We start from the raw sequence: 26,941 nt of genomic DNA, 5'->3' as shown, positions 1-26,941 counted from the left end.
AAATTCCTTTTCTATTTGTACATTACTAACTAGTCTTGACCCATTGGTAGCTGGTGTATTATCTTGTAAAGTCAAAGTTCCTCTCCTATCTACTTAAACTCAACTGCCTTAAATACAACATAGTATGTCCCCCCTTGAACTACATGCCACCCATCAGTCCCCTCATGGCCAGTTTGAACCATTCTTTCCCCTACCAGGGTGAGAGTTGACTAAGAAGGGTCATGATTAAGGCAACCATCAGGGTATTTTCTGTATGTGGTCCTAACTCCTACACATGTGCTCTGTTTTCCTAGGTGAGGCATGCAGTGGGCGAAGCTTGGGCTATGTCATCTCATGAGTGATGTAAGTCCACAAATGACTGAACCTCCTAGGCCAAGTACATTTTGAACATTTCTCTGGTCTCCATCTAAGAAATTGGTGCATGCACCCCACCCCAACACCCTGACAGAGATGCAAGTAGGCTCATTCCTTTTAATCCCCCACTTCCTCCCCTGTTAGCCTCAACAGGCATATGAACAGCTAATTGAAGTCAGGTTACATGGGTTGACAAGGCTTTATCCCTCTCTGCAACAATGCAGATGGCTAACAAAGTATTTTGATATCAGAGTACCTGTTAGTTGTTTGAATATTTCAAAACTCTCTTCCCAGTCATAACTTCATTTAAAGCTATATCTTGTGCTAACAGTTTTCTTTTCTTTTTTTACCCCCTGGGCCTAAACTTGCCATCTAGTTCTGCATTACATTCAGCATTTCATTCTTCATCACAAGGAGAAGTATAAGTCATAGTATATCTGTCACCCAGGCAGCTATGAAGGAACTTTCTGCTCTAAAGCCTACTCCAACAAGTGTAATTGCAGACACAAAGGCCAGTGCTGCCTTTTCTTGTCAATACAAGCATTTCTGCACATACCACATTAAGGCTGCCATTACATTCTCTGCCTATATGCTGCAGGCCATGCACCTTTCTCTGCAGTAGGTGGAGTCTCACTTGACAAGACTGCCTCCCTTCCCCAGGACAGGTGAGCTAGTATAGGTGGCTGACTTCCCCTATTGGCTCATGCTGCACAAGAGTAATTAGTCAGCCTTGCATTGCCTTTGTTTTTTCTGCTCCTTCATTTCTAAGTTTGCTAGTCAATCCTGGGTCATATTTATGTGCTCTATCTTTTTTTTTTTTTTTTTTTAATGGTGCCCAGGGGCAATCCCCAATGTGCCCCCCTCCAAAAAGCTCTTTCAACTTGGAAAAAAGGAAATTGCTTGCTATATTTATAACAAACATTTGCTATAGTTTATGCCACACACAGCGCACATAAAATGTTTCAGTTGTAAAAGGAAAAAAGCTCTCTTGTTTTACACTGTAGCAATCTGTTTGATGCATTTGTAGAAAGCAGTTGCTACAGTGTATGTCACTCACTGAGTGCTAAGCACTTCTGATCAGACAGCAAATGCATTACCAACATTCATTTCTGAATGCCAGTAGTGCCTTGAAGACCAATTTGGGATCTGCAGATCACGGGCCTCCAGCACTTTGAACCCAGAATGACTGCCCCTTCATCCTACATTACTGAGTCCATAAAATTCCTTTAGTGACTGTTTTATCTTCTGACCTGGACAGTTGCATGTTGCTTAGATCTTTTCTGGCTCAGATTTCTGATTCTAGTCCCAGACATTTAAATACTGCCTATGCATTTCAGACTTTGAAACTTGCAACAGGAGGATAAGGATCTTAGGAGTGTTGATTGGACTTTGTCTGGATTATCTAGAGCAGAGTTGAGAGGTCAGTGGCAGCAGCAAACAGAATGACTGGGTATATCATCAAGGTATAAATTCCAGAAGCAAAAAGGTAGTCCTCACAGTCAACAGAGCCTTGATCGGACCACATATTGAGTACTGTAGGAAATTCTGGAGGCAATGTAGGGAAAGAGGCATCAGGCTGCTAGAAGGAATTTAAAGAAGTCTACCAGAATAAAATCTATGAAGCTGAGGTGAAGGAATATGACCAGAGGCTCAAGGAAATAATGTCCTTCTGACATGAGTCCATGGAGTTGAGGTGCACAGGATATCAACAGCAGATGGAAGGAGTACTTCCAGCAGGTTCTGAATAAATAAAACCCCACAGAAACTGTACTGCCCCAGACCCAGATCACCATAGAAGTAATAAGATCAGCACTAAGGAAAATGAAGTCAGAGAAAGTAGCAGGCTCAGATGAAGTCACAGAAGATATGATAAAGTTTCTGGGTGAGATAGGAGAGAAATTGCTCCTGAGGGTACTCCTAGCAGTATGGAGAAAAAGACATATCCCAGATGACTGCAGAATAAGAATACTAGTGCCAGTGTTCAAAAACAAAAGAGACATTCACGATTGTGGACAGTACAGAGGTATCAAACTCCTGTCACATTGCATAAAAGCTCTGGACAGGGTGATTGATAAATGAATATGCAGAGTAGTAGAAAGTAAGATGGGAAATGAGCAGTTCAGATTCAGATCAGGATGCAGCACAAATCACCTGATGTTTGCAATGAAACAGACAGTGGAGAAGAAGCTAGAGATGATGAAAGAGTCTAACTAGGCATTCCTAGACTTGGAGAAAGCATATGACAGGGTCCCAAGAAAGCTGATCTGGTCAGTCCTGCATGGTTCAAAGTCCCAGAAACATTGATAGAATTAGTGCAAGTTATGTAATAGGGCCCAGTGACTCAAGTAGAAAGAGTGTTTGGTCTTCTAGCGGGGTTCCCAGTGGAAGTGAAAATGTGTCATGGTTCCACTCTGAGTCCACTGCTGTTCATACTGGTGATTGACTACATTAGCAAACAGGTTGGTGGGGACAGAGTAAGAAAGCTGCTGTATGCAGATGATGTAGCTTTACAGACAGACTCTGACCAAAAACTTAAACAAATGATAGGGAAATGGAATGCAAAACTAAAGGCACATGGGATGAAACTGAGCCACAGATAAGACATTTGTAATGGCAGCAAATGAGGGAAATCAGAAGAAACTGAGAACTGAGATAGAAGGGAAAATACTGGAATGGGTTAACAGTTTTAAGTATCTAGGAAGGTTGGTTGAGGAGAAGCGAAGTCTGAATGAGGAAGTCAAAGCCAGAATCAGAGGGGCTGTAGCCAACTGGCACAGTGTCTTAGGTATAGTATATGACAGAAGAATGCAAAGAAGCTGGAAAAGTAAGGTGTACAAAATAGTAGTGTGACTAGTCCCTATTGTATGGTACAAAAACCTGGGCAGTAAATGCAGAGCAGTTAAGGAAGCTAGAGGTGATGGAGATGAAGTGCCTCAAACTGGTGGTAGGATGCACACTGAGGGACAGACAAAGAAATGATGACATAAGAGCAGAAGCCAGTTGCAGAAAGGGTCAAAGAGAACAGATTACGGTGGTTTGGGCACAAGTGCAGAAAAGCAGAAGACAATCTCGTGAAGAAGATTCAGGACAGACAGGAAGGAGGCAAGAGGAAACAAGGGCATCCAGCAAAGAGGTGGATGGATTGTATGTGAGAAGACCTGCAACAGTCTGGCATGAGTGTCGAAGAAGGCAGGAGAGTGGAAATGAATAAAGAGAGATGGTGACAGTTGACACAACACCACAACCCCATGTAGAAAATGGGAAAAAGGGGGTTGATGATGACTTGAGCCCATAAGAGATGAAGAGACTGGATAGTGGGGAGATGTGAAGGTGTCAATCTGAACATGAAAGACAGAGGGGTGAGGGGGGTTACAAACAGCAAATAGTATTGACCAACTATTTGTATGCATCTCCAAACGTCCTTTTTCCTCAGTGAGAGATTGTTAACTCATGGAATGGGCAACCGGAGTGGGTGGTGGTGAGGGAGTCCATAAAAGCATTGGTAAGGGCATGGGGAAGATTGTGATGTAGATGACATAAAACATTAAGGTAGTTAAAAGAGCAGACTAGATAGTCTGATTGTTCCCTTCTGCCATCAAGCACATGTAATGTAAAACAGTATTACCCTATTTTGGTCAGTGTAGCTAGAATTAATAACAGTACTACCCTTTTGTGTCAAGGAAGATTTGAATATGCTCTACTGCTGTTATCTCTGCTTACATGTTTAATCATAAAGTTCAGAAAAGGACCAAAGCTCATCCTCACTGTCTTTTGATGGACAAAAAGGGTATTATTTTATGCTTTCAGATCTAAGATTCATATGAGGTTACTAGGCTAATGGCCATAGAGCCCTTTCAAACATAGCCATATTTATCCGGAGCTGCCCCAATTGTCAGTGGGTAGATGTGTGAAACTCGCAAAGGTAAGGGATGATGGTAGTTGATGCCAACTTCATCTGTCCAGGAGGGACATGGGCACCACCCCAGTAGTGAATTTGCAGTCACCCATCCATTGATCTAGGTTGTGTTTGAAGAGGGTCAGGGAGGGTCTCTGTTTCATGTGATTTGAAAGCTTGTTCTAGAGAAGTGGCAGTCTCTGGGAGATGTAGCTGTCTTTCCAGCATGACCTGTTAATGTCAGAGGTTCCTGTAGTTTGATTTATGAATGTGTGGCATTTCCATAAGGGCTGGGTCAGAGACTGCTCTGTAAGCCAGGCACAGGTCATCCCTTAGCAACCTGTAGGAGACAGAATACAATGACAGGTCTTTCAGTCTTTACATGTAAGACTTGTTTGTGTACCATGTAATTTCTTGGTGAAAAACCTCTGTGGTTTCTCCAATTGTTGCAGATGTCTGATGAGGTACATGCAAAAGGGAGCATTGTAGTCAGTTATTCATCTAATGATGGCCAAGTATAATGGAATTATAATATCCTTAGATCTAGATGCAATGCCTTTATAAGATGTGCCACATGGAAAGATTTTCTTACTGCTGTGGATATGCAGTGTTCAAAGTTCAGATTGCTGTCAGCCTAAGTACCCACATCATGTACCAGTGGGCCTATACTTAGGGAGGTGCTGTCTATAATGTAATTAGCAGGGATGTCAGCTTTACCAAAGGGAATAATAATGCATTTTTTTGCATTTAGCTTTAATCCATGGCTTTGGCACCAGTCATTTTTCTGCATTAACCCTGTCTGCGGTATGTTAACATAATTGGGGGACACAATGATTGCTCACAATTTGCAATTGTCAGCAAACTTGGTCAGCCACAGGCTGTTCAAGTTTGCCTGAACTTCTAAGAAATAAATTCTGAACAGTAAGGGACCCAGCACAGAACCCTGTGGTACACGACTGGTGACTGATCTTTTGCTAGAGATGAAGTCACCCACTTTGACAGTATGTGTCCTGTCGGTAAGACAGTTGGCTGCCAATCTGCTATCTGGTAATGTAGGGATTAATTCCCATCTGAGAAAGTTTATCTATAATACCTGAATGGGGGATTGTGTCAAATGCCTTGGCTAGGTCAAGGTATGTGGTATGCACAGTCTTTCCCTCATCCAGGGCCTTGGTCACTTTCTCAAAGAAGGCAACCATGTTTAACAGGCATATGATCTACCTTTAATGAATCCGAACTGGGTTGGGTCTAGAGTTTGGAGATTATCTATGTCCTTGTTACTAAGGTCCGTATTGATTCTTTCCATGGCCTTGAAGATAAGGCCAGTCAATTTTATGGGCCTATAATTCCCAGGGTCAGTTGATGGTTCCCCTTTATGCAAAGGGATTACTGTTGTTGTCCTCCATTCCACTGGAACATAGCCAGTTCTCAGGCTGTGGTTAAACAGCAATCCAAGTGGGTCTGCTAGGTCATGTTTTAAATTGTTTAATAGGTGACCTGGGATGTTGTCTAGACCTACTGATGCCATATTTTTGGCCTTGGAGAGTGCCGAGATAACCTGCTGTCTTGAGATAATAGGCTGAAGAATGGTGGCAGGTATACTTTGGGGGATGACTGGAGGGGACGGGTGGGGGTGAGGTTTTCTCCAAATCTGTCAGTAGCAGGTTGACTATTACCACTAGTGGAGCATGGATGGTGCCATCCACAACTAATTCAGCACATAACAGGGTATTCCCTTTTAGCTTTTGGACATAGTTAAAGAATGCCTTGTGATTATCCTTGGCTAGAAATGCTATTTTTGCTTCGTAATTAGCTTTGGAGGACTTGACAAGATCTCTAATTTGTTTAAGCTACAGAGGGATTTTTTTCCTGTGCTGAGCCATTTCTCTCGTCCTTGGACATTAGTTTCTTCCTCTTGTTGTATAGCCTGTTTATACTAGGGATTCAACAGGGTGGCTTGTTTTTTGGCAAGACCTAGTTTTAATCTGGTCGGGTACAGATGATTCTATACAACTTCTTAAGTGGTTATACAGAGCATTGGTGTACACCTCTACATAGGAATATGCATTATCTGCATTTGTGGGGGGTTTGAAACTTCTTATACCATCACTTAATAGGAGGTAATTTATCTTAGAAAAATTTGTAACCATTTTTGAGGTGTTTGGTCTTATAATTACATTGAATGAGACTGATTTATGGTCCGATCTTAACAGGGAGGACATCACATGGGGGGTTCCAATCCCCTCCCTTGTTGCTGAGTACTGTGCCCAGGACCAGGACATTTGAGCCTCTTGTGGGTGTGCTGACTAGCTATTCCATAGCATTTGCATTGACAAAGTCCAAGAACCTCTCAGCCAGCATGTTTGTCATCATATATGTTTCTGAGTCGATGGGTAGGATAATTAAAATCACCCATGAGTAACGTGTTGGGCTGTATGGCAAGTGACTCTGATAAGTCCAGGTATGCAGTATGCTTTTCTGTTTCATAGTGGGGGATCTATAGTTAGCTTTGATGTGATAGGGGCATTGCCTGTAGTTAATTGGACATGGAGTAGCTCAAGATTGTCATACTCTTTGACCAGTCTTGAGGTGTACTTAACCTCTTCCTTTGGTTCTTTCATGCTCAATTTGTGGTCTGAAAGTATGGAAGGCATTGTAGCCATGCATGGCTGAGGTGCTTTGTGTGCCTTTGAACCATGTCTTGGTGACTGTACAGACATCTGCACCATCCAAAGTGAGGAGTGCTTTTCAGTGAATGCAGTTTCTTGTTTAGATTCCTAGAGTTAAACACCAGTACCTTGAGTTTATCTTGAGAGGATTTTGTTTGATTGGGTGGTTGGTTATTTTGACACTGCCTAAAAGAGATACAATAGGGGTGGCTTATGCATTTGCCAGTATCTGAAAGCCTAGAGTAGTCTGGTGCCAGACCATCTCTGGCAAAGCAGTGTGGTCTGTCAACCATGTGTTCCCAGGCTGATAAATATTGGATCTCCTTGGACTGACAATAAAAGCTAAGCTAATTGTTAGTCAATCATTTTTTTTATTTGTATTGTGGCATCATCTTTGGAGAAGATAAAATGCTGCTTAAGGTTAGGCTGATACCTGCCTGTGACACACAGTCTGAGAGCTCAGTCATGTCTTTCATCATAAAGTCCAGTGAGGTACTTCTCAAGTCATTCACCCCCACATGGACTATGACAGAGTCATACCAGTATTTGTTGTTGAGTGACTTGAGTGCTGCAGTGACTTGATGAATCCTAGCACCTAACCGTAACACGCTGTTTGTCCAGCCTGGTGAGGTGAGCATTTTTGTCTTACAGTGGAGTCACCTATGACTATTACATTAGGTTTTATGGTGTTAATGCTTTATGGGCTTATTTGTTGAGATATTGGTGTGTGTGTTATGTGTTGTGTTTTTGGTTTTTTTTTTGCATTGTTATGTGTGTAAGTGGTTTCCATTTGAGAGGCCTCTGATCTTTTGGTAAGTTACTAGTGAGTACCTCTGCATATGTTGGTTTACTTGTTGTGTCCTTATTTAGTGTGGGAAGTGTGTGTGTGCTGACAACCTGTTTGGCATTCAATTTGTACTTATGTTAGAATCTTGCCTCCAATTTCATAGTGTAGCTACACCTCTCACATAAAGTATTTGTTTCAGGAGTAAGTGGTTGTCAGTATTCATGAGACTATTGCTACATTGCCTCAGGATGCCCATGTCTATCAGGCTGGCCAGAGAGATGATGGGGAAATGGCCTGTCTATGATTGCAGGCTCTTACTGTATATTTTATTAGGGAAGGGAATGGGTTAATTTAACAGGACCGTGTGGGCAACGCTAAGACTTATAAGAGAGACCAATTCCTTCTGTGAGCTAAGGTTGATCAGTAAGGTGACTGCTCAGTGCGCAACTGAATTGCTCCTAGAGTAGCAGAAAAGCTTGGAAGGGTTTCAATGACAGCTGTTTAGGGGAAAAAATGAGTTTCTAGGAATTTACATCAATACAAGGGGACTTCTAACTGCTGCTGCACAAAGAGCAGCACCACACAAATGTGAGGCTTAAATATGAGCAAAGAGAAATAATTTTAAGCTAACTACCTGTGATGTCCAGATAATATCCCACCGGACTGCCACCAATATGTGACGTTCCCCACATAAAACCTGAGTCAGTAATTAAGGAGCCTCAATCCTCAACACTGACTCCAGTGTGGGAACATCACTGAAAACACCAGAGCACACAAAAGTAAAATTCCACAATTTCCTGTAAGAGCACAACAGGAACACCCTCTGTTTTCCTAGGACTGGACTATATACCTCTGTCCACCCCAAATGTAATACCCTATCATCCACTTCAGAACAATGTGTTCCAGTTTAAGACCTCTGACTCCCTCACATTTAATATAAATTTAAATGTCACATACTCAAACACTTATGGGAAGCCTGACACAGATTTTGAACTGAGGTCCCTCTCCAATACAAACAGTAACATTGCCACCAGAGTCAGATAGGTCTACACACCCTTCAAAGGGTGGTCAGTTATTAAAAATAAAATATCAAAATAAATGATAGCTATGACTAGAAGCAGCCAGGCATTCGAAGTGATCTGTGGAGTATCAAACAGGTATAATCATGCTCTAAACTGTAAAGAACACACTGATTGTCCAGCCACAATATAAATTAATGAAAATATTTAATATTAAGTAAAATGATTACAAGAATGTAAATCAATAACTTTCAATAAACAGCAGAATTCAATCACCACAAATTTAAAATTAAACTGTAAAACAGAAGTCCGTCCATCTTAGAAAAACTCTATTTAAATAACTAAACTTTCCTAATCTAACTAGAGAATGCTGTCCCTGATCTAATCTAAAACATAACAACAAAGCAAAGATAGGCTTAGTTTTTTTTTTTTTTTTTTTTTGGTGAGTTCTTTTTCCGGCTATTTTCTGCACAGCACTGTAACTGACTGTAACTCTCAACTAACTGCTACTCTTCACAAACTGCTCAGCTTAACAGTCTCAGCTGACTTATTTTAAAAATAACAGCCTGTTGTTTGTAAATGTTATTTTTCCTGTCAATCGGCTGTTCAGATAATCACATAGCAACAAAGAAACATTCTAATGATATCACCTACTGTTCACAGTTTGTACTTTAGAATCTCCCTCACAAACAAGTGCAATTAGAAATGTATCAAAACACTGACAGATTCTTTAAACATTTGGTATAAACAGGGAGATACTCAACATTTAAAAAACTTATTTACATTTTCACAATTAGACATGCTGGCATACAAGTTAATCTAAGAATATGCATATATCTTCTGCCAGACATGCTAACACAGATGACAGTATTTTCATTTTCTTCATACTACCAATCATGAAAGCACACAATATGCCTTCCACCAGCAATCCCCAACTCAGACACTTGAGAGCAGCACACTTCTGTCACAAGGGTACAGAAAAACACCTTCTTAATATAGAATAGCTAGTTTGGAGACCAAGTGTAACAAGACTACACAAAGTGCCTACAACAGCCCTACAACTAACAGATGCAATGTAGTACAGTGCAGTTAACTACTTAAAGCAGCAACAGACTGTACATTTTTTAGCAACAGACGGTACATTTTTTTTAAACTGCTGTCACAGTATATATAAGAGAAATGCAAAAAAAAAATACTTGGAGCCCTTTTGTGTGCTTCTCAGCTCAGATAGATGCCACTAGATGAATAATGCCAGTTCTCCTAATGTAAAAGCATAGTAAAGGAGTGTCCAGAGTGAAATGTTACCACAAACCAACTTGGATATGGATACAGCAGTATACTATAAACAGCTTTAGAAGTGTGATTATTCAATAAAAGTCTTCACTTTGTATAAAATAGCCAAGAGCCACTCAATTATACAAAATTTATAAGGGCACTAAAAACAAAATAAACTGATTGATAAGCCCTCCAGCCAATAAAACTACATGCATAAATCTCAAATGTTGCTACCTCCTAGTGCACTAGAGGGAAAATCCACTGACCTCTTGATGTAAAAGGAAATGATTGCCAGTGTGTACAAATGCACTACTTTATCAAACAGCTAGCTAGAGAATGAATTCAGAGCAAGTAAATCAGTAGAACAGACAATGTGAGTCAAAATTTACTTTTTCAATATATGCACAAGGAAAGGCAAATAAATAATTCAAGATATCAACAGTGGTGTAGAAAAGGAGGAGCTCTCAATTTACAGTTGGAGTGGGGAAAACTATCAGGGAATCCCCAGCAGTGCTTTAGTTTATGCAGGCTTGAATATTTTCAGAAAAAGAGGAAGGGCCAGAAATTCTCTGTGTATTTAAGTATCACTCAGCCCAGAAAATATCTGTGTATTAAGTATCACTCAAACATTTTAACCAATGAAAACACGTGAAATGAGCAGCCTAGCTAATTTGTGTATATCTCTCATATAGAACAAAAACACCAGGCCAAGAAGATTTCTTAAAACAGAAAACAAAATGGAGTAGGTAAAACAGAAAGCAGCTTTATCACTCACAGACAAGAAAATATATGTTTACTTTCCTCACACAGTAGGGAATCACGAGCAGTGCATTAGTTTATGTAGGCTTGAAATATTTTCAGAAAAAGACAAAAGCCCAGAAATTCACTGTGTATTTAAGTATCACTCAAACAATCTAACCAATGAAAAAAAAAAAAACGTGAAATATGCAGCCAATTAAGTGTCTGTCTCTTACATAGAACAAAAATACCAGGAGTACAGAGAAATGCTACAAGTTCAAGACAAGGAAGTGATCCACAGTTGAAGCAACAAGTAACTTCACTTCTGAGCTCTTAATTTGGATCTTTGGATCCCACTGTTTTTTTGGCAGGGCTTTTAGAGATGTCTGAAGTCACATATACCTTCCTGAAAGCCTGCCTGAAAGGAAGAAGTTATCCATGTGTGCAAAAAAGAGATATTGTGCTGTCTCATTTGGTTATCATGCAGTTATGCCTGTGGCACTTGTATGAGCTGGCTCTCATTCCACAGAGAAGGTATATTTTTATGTCATTTCTCCCCATCATGTCCTTGTTGAGGGCAGTACTGTGTCTCCGAGTAGGCTGATCAAGAAGTTCCTTGACAAAATTCTGAATTGTTTACCCTCATTTGAAGAATCTTTCTTCTCTTTGGCAGTTATATTTCATGATCAGTAGGTATGTCTGCATCTTGTTCAAGTCTGATATTTTGATAACTGTGAAATTCATTTCTTAGAGAATTTTTGCTGGCCATTATCTATCATAGTGTGTCAGATCTCGGGAGCTTATTTTGGGGAACTTATTTTATCTCCAGAACCTGGAAGCAAATGATGTTCGACCAAAATCCTTTATTTACACGTTCGTTATCCACAGAAAACGGACAGCTCACAAATAAACACACCAATGCAGTCAAGCGCTTTCGCCCGGGCTCTCCCAGGCTTTTTCAAGACAATTAAAAACTGGAAATATCTTCCGTTTTTATATGCTTTTAGCTTCCCAGTTGACAGTTTCAGTATTGGCTAGGTAAAAAGAAGTTCGCAATGTCCATATTTGTTTGGCACTAAGTTAAATTTACACAACTTATAGTAAAGTAAGATCATTTGTAAAGTAGACATAATAGATAAATATATTTAAAAGTGTTTTATTAAAGTTTTTTAGCAGAATTTTTTAATCATTGAGTATTTATTCTTATAAGAGGTAACTTACATTGGTACATTGAAGTTACCCGTATTATTATTATTATTATTATTAATAACTATTGTTTTATAATAGTTATTTATAAATGCTATTTAAAAAATTTGAAGGATTGCATTTTAATAAGACTTGCTTATAGTCATAAATCTTTATACATTTTTTAATTACTTGGTCTCTTGCAAGAAAAACAAACTTTTAAATTTTTACTTTATATGTTTCAATTAAATTTGTTGTTTATGGACCCCTAATAATGTATGTAATAATGTTATGTTATGTAGTGAAAACGTATGTGTAACATTTTTGTTGAAGCTAGTTTTTAAGACAAGCCGAAAAGTATCTGCTAATACAGCTTTAAGCATCAAGTATGGCTTAATTAAGCACAAGTAATTTAATTCAATTACAACCAATAATAGTATGATTGGGAAGCTAAAAGCATATAAAAACGGAAGATATTTCCAGTTTTTAATTGTCTTGAAAAAGCCTGGGAGAGCCCGGGCGAAAGCGCTTGACTGCATTGGTGTGTTTATTTGTGAGCTGTCCGTTTTCTGTGGATAACGAACGTGTAAATAAAGGATTTTGGTCGAACATCATTTGCTTCCAGGTTCTGGTGTTTGCTCTGGCCGTGAGCTGTTGCTTCTTGGTTATATTCGTTCTTCTGTTTTGGATTACTGTTACTGTTTTGGTATCATGGCCGAGAATCCTGGGACTGTGGATTTCAATAAGACTCCTGCTATTCTAAGCACCGAAGATGACGTTGAACGTCCTGATGATGCGCCTGTTACCAGAGGGGAGTTTAAGCAGGTTATCTGCCTGCTTTCACAACTTAGTGGTTTGTTGCTGAACGAAGGCAGTAATGGTAAAACAGGCTTGCCGCCCAACCAACAAAACTTAAGGGACAACCAGGAACCGGTAGTCAAACGTAAAAGGAACACTTTTGTTGACATCACAGAAGATCTCCATAATTCATGCCAAACACTAAATGAGCAGCATGAAAAGGGTTCAAGTTCGGCGCCGAAGCAAGGGACTGCACAGAATAGTTTTAATATTAAAAAATGGACTAGCAAACATTATAGGTTTGCTGAAGGTATGATGAACTTTGACAAAAATGATAATTCTAATAATGTTCAACTTGAGCAACTTGTTGTAGAATTTAATAATAAATTATATTCCTTTAAAACTACTCAGTTGGAAATAGAATACCTGAATGAGTGCATTAGAGTGGGGCGCGTACCTAAAGGGCTGCGCTTTAACAAAATGCCCAATAATGCCATTCCAGGTTCAAAGTTATTTAATGAAATTTCAGATTTGTATGACAGAACGGGCCTGGAATTACTGAAACTAATGGTGGTTGATTATGAAGATAAAACAAATGCACTTCTTGCTGACATTGATTCAATTAATGCCAGCATAACTGATAATATGAACTTTTCATGTATTAAAAGGGACTATGAGAAATCATTTATAGAAGTAGACAACCACTGTGATAGGATTGTACAAAGAAAGATTAAGAAGCTAGAAAGAGATTTGCAAGATTATAACAATGGGGTAGCATATATATTTTCAAAAAGTGCAGAGAGGGCTTTCCCCAGAAAACACAATTATAATTACAATTATAAAAACATGGCAAGAGGAATATATAATGAGAGGTATGATGGGTATGGCGGCCAAAATAAAAACTACACCCCAAAAAGAGGGGAGAGACCGCCTTACAAACCCAATCAGAACCAGGTTCAGGATCAGGGTTTTCACTATGCCCCAGGGAGACAAGTATACAAAGAAACAAACCAGTCAGCCCAGGGGTGGAGCAAATTCAAGAGATAGTTGCTCCAATGCCCTCTTTAAGGATAGAAACAATTCAAATGCCAACCTGTACGGTGGCAAAACAAGGGAATTTCTCTATTTACAACTACACTGATGTGATGATAAATGACTTGTTTTTTGAATTATTTAAGAAGGGCTTTCATTATGTACCTGAGAAGCCCATGAACATCTCAAAAACTATTCTGGACCTAAAACTCTTCACCAGAAATTTAAATTTGAATATTTATTTTAAAGGTGAGCAGAATACCAACAACCTCTTTCAAAGAGCTAGCACATTTAATCCACCCCTCCATCCTGTCCTGAAAGTGTTTGAGGATATGGTAGAAACAGAATTCAGAAGTCTTTTAAAGAATGGAAAGGAACAAAATACTAATAACCTCACAAAGGATTACTTTGATACCATAAAGTACCTTAAACAAGAAGAAATCAGAGCAATGAAACCGGACAAGGGGGGTGGAGTAGTTCTTATGTACGAACATGAATATGAAGCACACATCTCCAATATTTTACATGATACAGAAAAATACACAGAGGTCTCTATTAATGAACGCAATATTGCATATGCAAATATTAAATTCAAGTTGGAAGATCATCTCATGCAAGGAGTCCTGAATGAGAAGTTATTTAATTATCTTTATGTTCAAAAACCACTGACGCCAATTATATTTGGCATTCCAAAAGTCCATAAGGGCCTTGATCCCTTAAAATTTAGGCCAATAGTTGCTGGTGCAAAAGGCATTACTGAACCATTGGGCAAATTTATTGATATTTCAACCAAAAAACTTGTTTCATCAATACAATGCCTCTGCAAAGACTCATGGGAATTTTTAAAAGGGATAAAGAGTGAATTCTTTGACATGACCAACTATATGGTTACCATCGACATAGTGGACTTATTCCCCAGCATACCCCATACCATCGGTATAGAATGGTTCAGCAGAATTCTTATTGAAAAATCGGGTTTCAGCAGCAACATAATCAACTTAATAGTTGAATTTATGGAACTTATACTTAATAATAACTTTATTATTTTCAATGGAGAATTATTCAAACAACAAAAAGGGGTTGCAATGGGCACACCTTGTGCCACGGCCTACTCAGATTTAGTGTTACATTTTTGGGAAAGCAAATTTATTTTCTCAACAAGTTGGGTAAAAAATATTGTTCACTATAAAAGATTCCTGGATGATATTTGTATTTTGTGGAAAGGCAACATTACTGAATTTGAAAAGTTCATACAACATATTAATGACTCTACCAGTTTTTTAAAGTTTACATACAAAATCAACCCTTTGGAACTACAGTATCTGGATGTAACCTTAAGGAAGAATAGCATATCTAAACAGTTTGAATCGTGTATTTTCAGAAAAAACACTTACTCAAACATGCTTTTACATTTTGAGAGTAATCACCCACTGTTTCAAAAGAAGGGGATCATAAAAGGTCAACTAATAAGAGCATCCAGAATCTGTAGCACAGACAGTCTTTTCAACAACGAAAGGGAATACTTGAAAAAGCTATTTTTGGAGAAAGGTTATCCAATGGACCTATTTATAATGTTGGCTAATGAAATTTCTCAGAAGAGAAGCACACAATTTCCTCCACTACTGGGTTTCACAGAAACCCAAGAAATAGTACAAACATGAATGATAGATTTAAGAAGCCTTCTTTTTTATACACATACAACAAGGGCAATGTGGAAATTGAGAACACTATATATAAGTTTTGGCCTATTCTCTTTATTAATGATGAGCTTAAAAAAAGTATTCCCACTAAACCCCAATTCGTTAGAAAAAGGGATTGTAACTTGAAAGAACTACTTGAAAGAAATGCACCAACCAGTAATAATATAAATCAGCCCACCAGAGGAACCTATAAATGCAATTCTTGCAAACAATGTAGTTTTATATTACACAACAAAGGGATTTATTTAAAATCTAGAAATATTAATATATTTCCAATGGGTCACTTTAATTGCAACTCCAAAGGAATTGTGTACCTGGGAATTTGTGAATATTGTTTAAGCTTTAATGTTGGAAAAACTGAAAGGACTCTAAAAAGAAGGATATATGAGCACAATTATGAAGTCAAAAATAAAAAAGAATCTAATGCATTTTTTAAGCACTCTGTAACTTGTGGTAATATGTGCTTGAAATTTTTGGTGTTAGAACAAGTAAGTACCAGCATAAGAGGAGGTGACTGGGAGGCATCCCTAGAATATAAAGAATTATTATGGCAAATTAAACTAAATGCCACAAAACCACCAGGTCTTAATGACGCCATAAGTATTAACAGTGCCCTTAAACTACGAAGAGCAAGACTATAGTGAAATCACCCAATGTAAAGGTGATAATGATCCTAATGTTTTTTTGGTTTATTTAAGCAATATTATACCCAAGGACATCTCTGTTTGTTGAGAGTAAGGATGAATATAAGATGACAGTTTCAGTATTGGCTAGGTAAAAAGAAGTTCGCAATGTCCATATTTGTTTGGCACTAAGTTAAATTTACACAACTTATAGTAAAGTAAGATCATTTGTAAAGTAGACATAATAGATAAATATATTTAAAAGTGTTTTATTAAAGTTTTTTAGCAGAATTTTTTAATCATTGAGTATTTATTCTTATAAGAGGTAACTTACATTGGTACATTGAAGTTACCCGTATTATTATTATTATTATTATTATTAATAACTATTGTTTCATAATAGTTATTTATAAATGCTATTTAAAAAATTTGAAGGATTGCATTTTAATAAGACTTGCTTATAGTCATAAATCTTTATACATTTTTTAATTACTTGGTCTCTTGCAAGAAAAACAAACTTTTAAATTTTTATTTTATATGTTTCAATTAAATTTGTTGTTTATGGACCCCTAATAATGTATGTAATAATGTTATGTTATGTAGTGAAAACGTATGTGTAACATTGTTGTTGAAGCTAGTTTTAAGACAAGCCGAAAAGTATCTGCTAATACAGCTTTAAGCATCAAGTATGGCTTAATTAAGCACAAGTAATTTAATTCAATTACAACCAATAATAGTATGATTGGGAAGCTAAAAGCGTATAAAAACGGAAGATATTTCCAGTTTTTAATTGTCTTGAAAAAGCCTGGGAGAGCCCGGGCGAAAGCGCTTGACTGCATTGGTGTGTTTATTTGTGAGCTGTCCGTTTTCTGTGGATAACGAACGTGTAAATAAAGGATTTTGGTCGAACATCATTTGCTTCCAGGTTCTGGTGTTTGCTCTGGACGTGAGCTGTTGCTTCTTGGTTATATTCGTTCTTCTGTTTTGAACTTATTTTATCTGGCCTTTCTCAGGGAATATGTATTCCTTGGGATCCAGTTACATTTCTTCCTAAAAGTAGTACATCCCCCCTCCCCAACACTTTTTTTTTTTTTTTTTTTGAATGGAGGGGAGACTGTGGCAGATGGAGCTCTACATATCCTGGATGTGCATCACCAGATTGGGCTGTAACTGAAGTTGATTCATAAGTTCCTGAAAGGTAATAGATGGCAGTGGCTGATCAAATCCTTTTAATGTGGATTTCCAGTTGTTGTCTTTTGCCTTCAGGTGTCTTCCTGCCCACCATCAAATAGTGCTGTCAAAGGCCATTCTACCAGAGTAATGATTGCTTGCTTTAAAAGTATCCTAGTTGCAGCCACATGGTCATTGTTTCACACCTTCATGAAGCAGTTTTAACTCAGACTATGGTTCCAAGAACTTGAAACCTTTAGCTCTTCTGTGTTACACAATTTAGCCTTATGAGCTTTTATCTTATGATTATTTTCCTGCTGTGGCTTACAAGGAAATTTTATGATGCTTGGGCTTCTTTGTATGCACTCCCTGAGAAGAACTTCATTTGTTAAGTTATCAGGCATATCACAAATAACCAGTCATCACATCAGTTGATTTCTGAGAGAATATTCCCCGGTGGGTGCTAATTAACTTTCTATTACTCCTGTGTCTGGATTGTTCCTTCATCCAGCAGCTGCTTTTAATGTGCCCTATAGGTCAGGCCAGTACATATTTATATAATTACATTGTATTGCTTTATGTTGTTTGTTACCTTTCTTGCAGGTTTTGCTTATTTATTGCATAGTGACAAACTGGTGGGTACAGGAGCTCAGCTTGCTGTGTTAGTCCAGAGTCTGACTACACAAAACACATCTGAATTTGAGAGATGATGGTCACATGAGGTAATACTCTGATATGGGAAGTATATATCAGTTATTCTTGCAGTGCAGCCCGAAAGAATGGACTGAATAATGAAAGCTGTGTATAGATGCAGGGCACGTATGGTAAGAAATCTATTAATCATTTAAGTATTTATGTTGTGCTTTTTTATTTTGCAGACTGTAACTGATACAGATGTTTTGCAGACAGTAAGTGATGCAAAACCGAATATCTGTAAAAACTGGAATGTGAAAACAAGCACACCTTTTCGGACATGGGAACATTTAATGGTAAGTTCTACAGCATAAAATGACAGTCTTATTGTACAGCTGAATTACAAAATCCATGGTCATATAATTCATAATTTCAAACAGCAGGTCTCTTTGCACTTAAAAAAAGCATTTTCATGAAACTAGATGAATTTAAAAATGTAATAATATCAGGGTATTTCTTTACATGCATTTATGAGTATACAAAGTTTTCATAGTCTAAAAAGCACAATGCTTGTGCATGTCCAGGCTTCACATAACCTGTTTGGTAATGTTGTGGTGTTTACAGTTTCTTAGCCTGTGTGTCATCCACATGGATAGGATAACAGATATACTGCTGCTGTAAAGACCAGCTAAAGAAAACTTTGTGTTGACTGAAACAGATGACTTTAATCTGTGATTCCCAGTCACATGAAAATATGCATGTCTAGAATTTAGGGCCATGCGTGAATGTGCTTAAAGGAGTGTGAAGTTTCAGTGGGTAAGGCAAACTGGGAGGAAAAAAAAAAACAGCTGTGTTTGCATTATGACTACCAGACTTCTTGCCTTCAACTCCCTCAAGAGAAGGAAGGATGGACCTCCAGAGTGAAGGTGAAAAAAAAAAATCCCAAAGCCATTTTGCCCAGTTCAGTAGATGACATTCATGAAGTACACTGAGGGGGAAAAAACATACTGAAAGAGGAGTTCTGAAAATACTTAAATTTTGAGATTCTATATGTAAACATAATGGCAGTTTCATAGTAATATGTGTAATCTTACATTTCAACATGTTATTCTTGGAGACTTTCACCATGAGCACAGTTAAAGTTTTAGTTGTTGCCCAAACGCTTTGACTGTAACTGAAAACGTATATTTTAGGAAACAAAATTGCCAAAGATAAGTGAACTGACAGTTGGGTCACTAAGAAATGCCTATTATGAAGCTTTCTTTCATTATCTGATACCACATTATCCATTTTAGGGTCATGGGAAGCCTCAGCCTGTAATAATATTTAGTAGATGCAAAGCTGAGAAACTCATCATGAATAGGATGCCTTTCTGTCACAAGGCAGACTGACGGGCACACAAACACACTCGCGAGTTGCAGTGGTACATGTTACCTCTGTTGCTGCTTGGTTTTCAGGTTTGTTTTCTGGTTGGGATGGATTCCCTGTGGATTCTTGTCATGTTCTCCTTCCTATAATCCATGTGGGTTTGATTTCCTCCTACATCCCTAAAACATTTTGCCTCTGCCACTGTTAGACCACTGCTATAGCTGCTGTCATCCATTTACCCTTTATATGTGGCAAGCTGTAGTGTGACCTTCATCGGTACATCTGTAAGAAGGGTTTTGGCTTAAAGCCCTGCCATTCCTCTGTATAAGCCTGCTGTGTCCCAAAGTTTGAGTGCACAGTGGGGCAGTGGGCTCTGTCTCTATTCAGGATTATAGTTAGTCTGCCTTCCTAGGTATACATCCACAGTCCTTTATCTTGAAGAGGTGAGCAGACTGCACATTGTCATTCTTCTCTCTCCCCAGCTAGCTTCTCCATTATTTGGGCTACTTATTGCTCTTTGGTTATCTGAGTGACAGCATAGTTCTGAATTTATATTGTAATATGCACTCAAAACTGCATTCTTTTTCATGTATGTTAGTACTTTTTTCACTAAATGTAAAAGTCTTGTGTCCTTGAATGAGGTGTGAGAGCTGCTTAGCTTCTTCATATGCATAAAGTATGTAAAACCATTTGATTATGAAAGGTATCCTTGCAGTTAACTGTGTGACAGAATATCACCAAAGATGCTTACCAACATTTGTATAACAATTTACTGTTTGTCAGATTCAGATTAATGCTGCTGAGCTGAAATGTACTGAGACCAGAAATTTCCATGAATTAGATTAACAACTCAATTACTTAGCAGGAGTGCAGGAATGCCAATTCTTTAACTTGCCCATAGGAACAATGGTGCATATTGAAATATTTTCAGAGAGTCAATGTCTGAAAGCCATACTTGGAATAAACATTTGTAACACTTGAACAGTCATACAGAAATGTTAAAAGCAAGATTTGCTCAGCACTCAATGATTTTTTAAAGAGTACTAATGCTGACATTCCAGCTATTAACTCTGCAGTTCTAGCAGATTATATATAGATTTTGTGTAGGCATTTAACTATGCTTACTTAGCGGTGGTGGTGCTGCGGTAGCATTGTCGCCTCACAGTAAGACGCTGTCCGGTTCGATTCTCAGCTAGAGCGTCATCTGCGTGGAGACATGCATGAATGGGCATACCTTCGTTGAAGGTTGTGCGTCAGGGCTGGTAACTCGGCACATAAAAATCAACTACCAATCATTAGCGGACCGGAGTTCCGCTGTGGCGACCCCTAACCGGGAAAAGCCGAAAGACACAAACAAACTTAGGATATCGATATTGTACATGAGAAATATATTTTGCGTATGACAAACTGTTATAGATTTGTAGTTATAATAGATTGAATAGATGGTCTGCATTTGTGGACAGTTTGGACTGATATCTGCTTCAAAATGATATGTTGCCATGCTCCTTTACAAAGAGAGTGTCAAAATATGGATTTTGATCTTGTTGCTTTACAGAAACTGCAAACTTGTCACTTATTTCTGTAAGTCTTCTGTTAGTAACTGTTCACTCCTGGAGAATATGTTGGGTCTCTGGCCATAATTGGAAGTAAAGAGGCTCCAGTTGGATGGGTTCTCCTTATGAGGAGAGGCCATACTAGGGAAAACCATAACTGTCAACGCCAAAGCAGGGCTATGAGAATGACTTTGGTTTTCGATAGTCTGACATTTTGAGTGAATTTCATCATGAGGGTGAAATGATGTAAAGCATATAAGAGACCAAGACTCTGACGCTATGGAAGAGGTAGGGAAAAGAAGTTGCTACATTTGGAAAGAAAAGCAGAAAGATCACAATAAAGCTTCCCTTAGCAGCAGCAGATCACACATGATGTGATTATGTTTAGAAGCTACTATTGAGGGAATAGGAGAAGATCTGTTCAGTTTGTCTACTAAAGAGATAGCTTGAGCTGGAATGTTCATTGCTGTTAGAAGTGCTGTGATTTGATATCCCATTCCCAAACCCTCACTGCTTCCAGACAGAATGGATAGGATCTGGATACCCATCCCTTAGCCTGTTGATATACTACACTACTGCCATGTTGTTTGAGTGAATGGCAGGTTAACCCTAAGGAAGATAGTCCTGGAAGGCATGCAGTGATAAGAGGACTTCCCCATCTCCAGAATACTGATGGGCAATTGGACTTCTGTGGACGCTTTCCCTGAACACCAGTCTCAGGCAGTGCTCCCACTGCAAGGCAGATGCATCTATATTAACTTATACAGAATGGAGAAAGGGAATAAAAGGAGATCCTGATAGCAGATTTTGTGGATGAAACTACAATTGAAGGTAGTTGCAATAAGACCAAGAAATGTTGTTTGACTGAGCCATTGGGTTGTGAATTTGTGACCAATGCATCTGTAATGTCCATTAAAGGATTCTCTTATGGCACCTGGCTGAGAAACATCTGCAAGGTTGCTGCTGCTACTAAGTCAAAGGTTCATAAGGCCACTGCAGTGGTTTGTTTGCCTTGCCGCAGCAGGACTGTGATTGATTGTTGTACAGGAGAAATTCAGTCTGCTGGAAGATGTGCTGTTTTCAAATGGGTGTCCAGGAGACAGCTAATGAATGTTGGCATCTCTGCTGGTTCCAGCTGAGACTTTGGAAGATTGATGGTTATGCCTAAGGTCCGGTATAACTGGAGCAAGTAGTCCCCTGTCTTGACAAGAGACTGTTTTGAAGTGCTGGCTCTAAGCCTGCAGTCCAGGTAAAGGTAAAGATAGATTTTAATTCTACATTGTCCCACGTGGGCTAGTACTAGAGCAGTGCATTTGAGGAACATTCGGGGGGTTGTGGTGAGTCTGAATTTGTAGTGATTGACTCCCACCTGGAAATGTAGGAATCTTCTGAACTCTCTTACGACTTTTATATGTAGATGAGTGTCCTAAAGATCCAAAGAGTACATGTCTCTCTCCTGTAGATAGGAAATGATGGTTTGCACCATGACTGTTCTGAGGGTTATATTTTGAACATATTGATTCAAACGTCTGAGATCCAATGTGGGTCTTTGGTCCTTTGTCTTCTTGGGAACAAAGAAGAACTTTGAGTAAAACCTAGATGTGATATGGTCTGGTGGAGTGTCTTGGATTGCTCTTTTGTTTGGAAGGTTGCTAACTTCCTGAATCACTGTCTTTTTTGGGGTGGTACATCTGGTAGTGGAGAATATGACAATTGTGGGGCTTGTGAAAAAGGAACCAAGTAGTCCCTGGATGTAATTGCCGATTCTGTTGGTCCTAACTGATGACCATTTTATTGTCAGTGTTTAGGGAAATGCAGCTCTGACTACCTCCAGAGAAGTGACAGGCAAGACTTAATGTTTTGCTATCTGCAGTCAAGGGGGAGGAACATGAGACATGTGGGTATGTGGCCCACTTCCATCGGTGGGATAGTGGCCACTGAAAGAACCTCCATATTCATGAAAGTTTCTGTTGTGTTGTTTGTACAGAGACTTTTGGGATTTTCTAAACCAAATGTCCTTTGCTCCATTTTGATTCCTTGTGAAGGGTCTTTGAAGGTCTTAGAACTTAACCCCAACAGCAGTAAGCATGCTACCCACCTACTCATTCTGTTGTAACCTTTACTTTTTGTCCAAATAATGTGGTTCCATCATAGGGTGTGTTTGCAAAAGCAGGCCTGAAATGTTTTGTGAAACCTGTGATCCTGAGGCAGGCTTCTCTCTTTATGGCAATACCTGACCCAGCTGCTGTATCTGTAGCATTATGTAGCATTCACACGGAATCTGTAGCTGTGGTATTTATAGTAGCCACTTGTTTACATTTATCCTGGTGTGGTAACTTTTTCAGTGCTCCTAGTGCCATGTCAGATAGATCCCATTGAAATCTTATATGTGTTTTTGAAATAGTAGTAGATATGTATGAGAAGGTTGGATGATGTAGGGATAGTGAATCATGAAGTACAATGGATTAGCAAGGAGGAAGTAAGGATAGCTATGAAGAGAATGAAGAATGGAAAGGCTGTTGGCCCAGATGACATACGTGTGGAAGCATGGAGGTGTTTAGGTGAAATGGCAGTGGTGTTTTTAACCAGATTGTTTAATGAAATCTTGGAAAGTGAGAGGACGCCTGAGGAATGGAGAAAAAGTGTTTTGGTTCCGATTTTTAAGAATAAGGGTGATGTGCAGCGCTGTAGTAACTACAGAGGGATTAAACTGAACAGTCACAGCATGAAGTTGTGGGAAAGAGTAGTGGAAGCAAGGTTAAGAAGGGATGTGATGATTAGTGATCAGCAGTATGGTTTCATGCCGGGAAAGAGCACTACAGATGCAATGTTTGCTCTGAGTGTTGATGGAAAAGTACAGAGAATGTCAGAAGGAGTTGCATTGTGTTTTTGTAGACTTGGAGAAAGCATATGACAGGGTGCCTAGAGAGGAGTTGTGGTATTGTATGAGGAAGTCAGGAGTGTCAGAGAAGTATGTAAGACAGGTACAGGATATGTACAAGGGTAGTGTGACAGCAGTGAGGTCTGCGGTGGGAGTGACGGATGCATTTAAGGTGGAGGTGGGGTTACATCAAGGATCAGCTCTGAGCCCTTTCTTATTTGCAATGGTGATGGACAGGTTGACAGACGAGATCAGACAGGAGTCCCCATGGACTATGATGTTTGCAGATGATATTGTGATCTGTAGTGAGAGTAGGGAACAGGTGGAGGAGACCCTGGAGAGATGGAGATATGCTCTAGAGAGAAGAGGAATGAAGGTCAGCAGGAGTAAGACAGAATATATGTGTGTGAATGAGAGGGAGGATAGAGGAATGGTGAAGATGCAAGGAGTAGAGGTGGCGAAGGTGGATGAATTTAAATACTTGGGGTCAATAGTTCAGAGTAACAGTGAGTGTGAAAGAGAGGTGAAGAAGAGAGTACAGGCGGGATGGAGTGGGTGGAGAAGAGTGTCAGGAGTGATTTGTGACAGACGAGTACCTGTAAGAGTGAAAGGGAAGGTCTACAAGAGGGTAGTGAGACCAGCTATGTTATATGGGCTGAAGACAGTGGCATTGACAAAAGGCAGGAGTTTGAGCTGGATGTGTCAGAATTAAAGATGTTAAGATTTGCACTGGGTATGATGAGGGTGGACAGGATTAGGAATAAGTATATTAGAGGGTCAGCCCAGGTTGGAAGGTTTGGAGACAAAGCCAGAGAGGCACGATTACGTTGGTTTGGACATGTGCTGAGGAGGGATGCTGAGTATATTGGGGAAAACGATGCTAAGGATGAAGCTACCAGGTAAAAGGAAAAGAGGAAGGCCTAAGATAAGGTTTATGGATGTGGTGAGAGGGGACATGCAGGTGGTTGGTGTGACAGAGCAAGATGCAGAGGACAGGAAGAAATGGAAACAGGTGATCTGCTGTGGCGACCCCTAATGGGAATAGCCGAAAGAAAATGATGATGATGATTAGATATGTATACCTACTTTCCAAGGTAATCCATGGTCTGAGACACTCTTATCAGGGGGATGAATCATCGGGCATCCTCTAGAGCCTGTTTCTTGGTGGCAGTTGACAGGATCTCTTGCTCCAGTGTGATCTGTCATTAGAGAATCAAAGAACTATGTCAGGCTTTCTTGGAAGTGGCTGTACTATGTCAGGTTTCCTCCATGCACTTTGACAAACTAATCTATCATCCTGCCAAGGGGAGGGACCAACCAAGCTGTTGGTGGGGCAGACTGGATGGCCTCCTGAAGGATCACATCCTCTTTTCCAAATTTTTTTTTTTTTGAGATGGATGATTTGTGTTTGGAGAATGGGGACTGAGAAGATGAGTCAAGTAGTTTCCTTTTACATTTTCTCTCCTTGGGTACACTACAAGAGAGTCACTGCAGTGATCAGGAGGGGAAGCCTTTTTCAAACTGTCTGTATCTCTGATAGACTTTCTAGTGTCTGGCCCTGCTTGGAAAAAGGTGATTGACTTTAAAGTTCCAAATTTGTTGGAGGGAGAGGGTGAGGCAAAAATACCAGGTGCCGGTTCCAGTTCTATAAACAACAGTTTCCTCAGAGCTAGCTCTACTGTTACAGCAGTTAGTGCCAACAGCATCAACACCAAAGGAGTTGTCAACAAGGTAAATACCAAGGCGATGGTGCCACCAGCCATTGGTGTCAGTCAAGGCTGCCATCGATTCAGGTTTTCAGCCCTGAGTGGTAAATGCCTACTTTGTCACCCAGGACACCCCAAAGGGATGAGGTCAGTATCAGTGTCTTTGCATTGTTTCTCAGGACTAGTAACTCTAACATGGCCAGTGTCCAAGTCACTGGCACCCAGTGACTTGGTACCAATGAAAAGTTCATTGAAGATGCCGAAGAAAAAGGCATGAGATCTATAGACAACCCCAAAACTCCCAGCACCAAAACAGGATCTGTGGAAGGAGCCCATGAAGTGGAAAGCAGAGGATCATCTGTAGTCAGCCCAGAAACTGAGGGGCTAAGATAACATCCAACTCCAGCTGGGTCTTAAGAAAGGCCATCATTGCCTTTTCCCTGTCAGTAGGTTCAGCAAGGCTGTTTATAGACCTGGGGGATGTAATGGATAATGCAGATGATGGTATGGAATACAAATATCTGAACATCAGCTCTGAGGAGAAACTTCCAAGTCTTCAACTTGGAGCAGAGTCTGAACATATTCATGCAGGCAGTCCTGAAGGCAGAGTTACTGGGTATGTCAGTGAAGGTCCTAAAAGGCCCTGTTCTGTTGTTGAGACAGAAGAAACGGTTCTAACTACTTTAGCAGGGGAATGGTGATTGACAGTAGAATTACCACTCCCTTCAAGTCTTACTTTATCTTTTTTTAACCTCACCTTTAAGTATATCTTTTAATAACAGTTTATATCTTATATCTAGAAGAATCCTGGTATCAAAATTCTTATAGGTAGTGCAGTCAGCATTTAAGTGTTCTGACCCCAGGCACACCACCCAAAATTCATATGGATGCTGAGGAGTAATCTTATGACCATATATATATTTTTTTTACATTCTGAGAAGCTGGAGGTCTTATCCATATCAAATCATTATATCAAAAACTGTCAGAAGTTAGGTCTCTACATGTAACAGGATGATTACAAAAAATAACAACCAGTTTAACTATCACAAGATTCCACTAAGCTAAAAATCAACCACGGTACAGATAAATACTGCTACTAGTAGTATAAAAAAGTAGTGCAATAGTAGCCAGAAAGTAAGAGTTATGCCATATACCTGCAACAAATGCAACACAGAATAAAGCTCTTCCAAAAGATATTGCAGAAGAAAGAGAATTTTTTTTTGCTGGAAATGGCCTAAGCAGGAATGGGGAGGTTAGAATAGAAAAAGTCAAAGACCGTAGTGAACTGCTGATTATACACAGAAGCATTAAGGAAAGTTTTTATTCAAGAAAATCTGTTGACTTATCTTCCCAAAAAGACAGACAAAAAAATGTTTTAAATTCTCTGGACACACAGGCTATCCAGGAATCTCTGTGAGCTGAAAAGGTGGTAGCGAGATCTGGAAGCAACAAAATCATTATGGGAACATTGGAGGAGCATGAGCTTGCCAGAGATGCCATGAGAAGGACTTCCCCATGGCAACCAGTCCACAATATTACAATGTACAGACTGGAT

The 26,941-nt window shown here is 39.3% G+C and overlaps 1 protein-coding gene across 1 annotated transcript in view; it reads left to right on the top strand.

Annotated features, from left to right (window-relative positions):
* LOC122801255 (serine-rich adhesin for platelets-like) overlaps positions 1 to 26,941 on the top strand; it is a 1,296,546-nt gene that overhangs the window by 1,193,180 nt on the left and 76,425 nt on the right. Inside the window, exon 17 of the mRNA XM_044070807.1 lies at positions 18,124 to 18,234. Coding sequence (XP_043926742.1) covers positions 18,124 to 18,234 — 111 coding nt within the window. The remainder of the gene's footprint in view (positions 1 to 18,123; positions 18,235 to 26,941) is intronic.

The sequence above is a fragment of the Protopterus annectens genome, chromosome 4.part1 (assembly GCF_019279795.1).
Source record: "Protopterus annectens isolate FY-2018-M chromosome 4.part1, PAN1.0, whole genome shotgun sequence".
Classification (NCBI taxonomy): Eukaryota; Metazoa; Chordata; order Ceratodontiformes; family Protopteridae; genus Protopterus; species Protopterus annectens.
The sequence above is the reverse complement of the archived record's forward strand: the minus strand, read 5'-3'. Positions and strand labels throughout refer to the sequence as shown.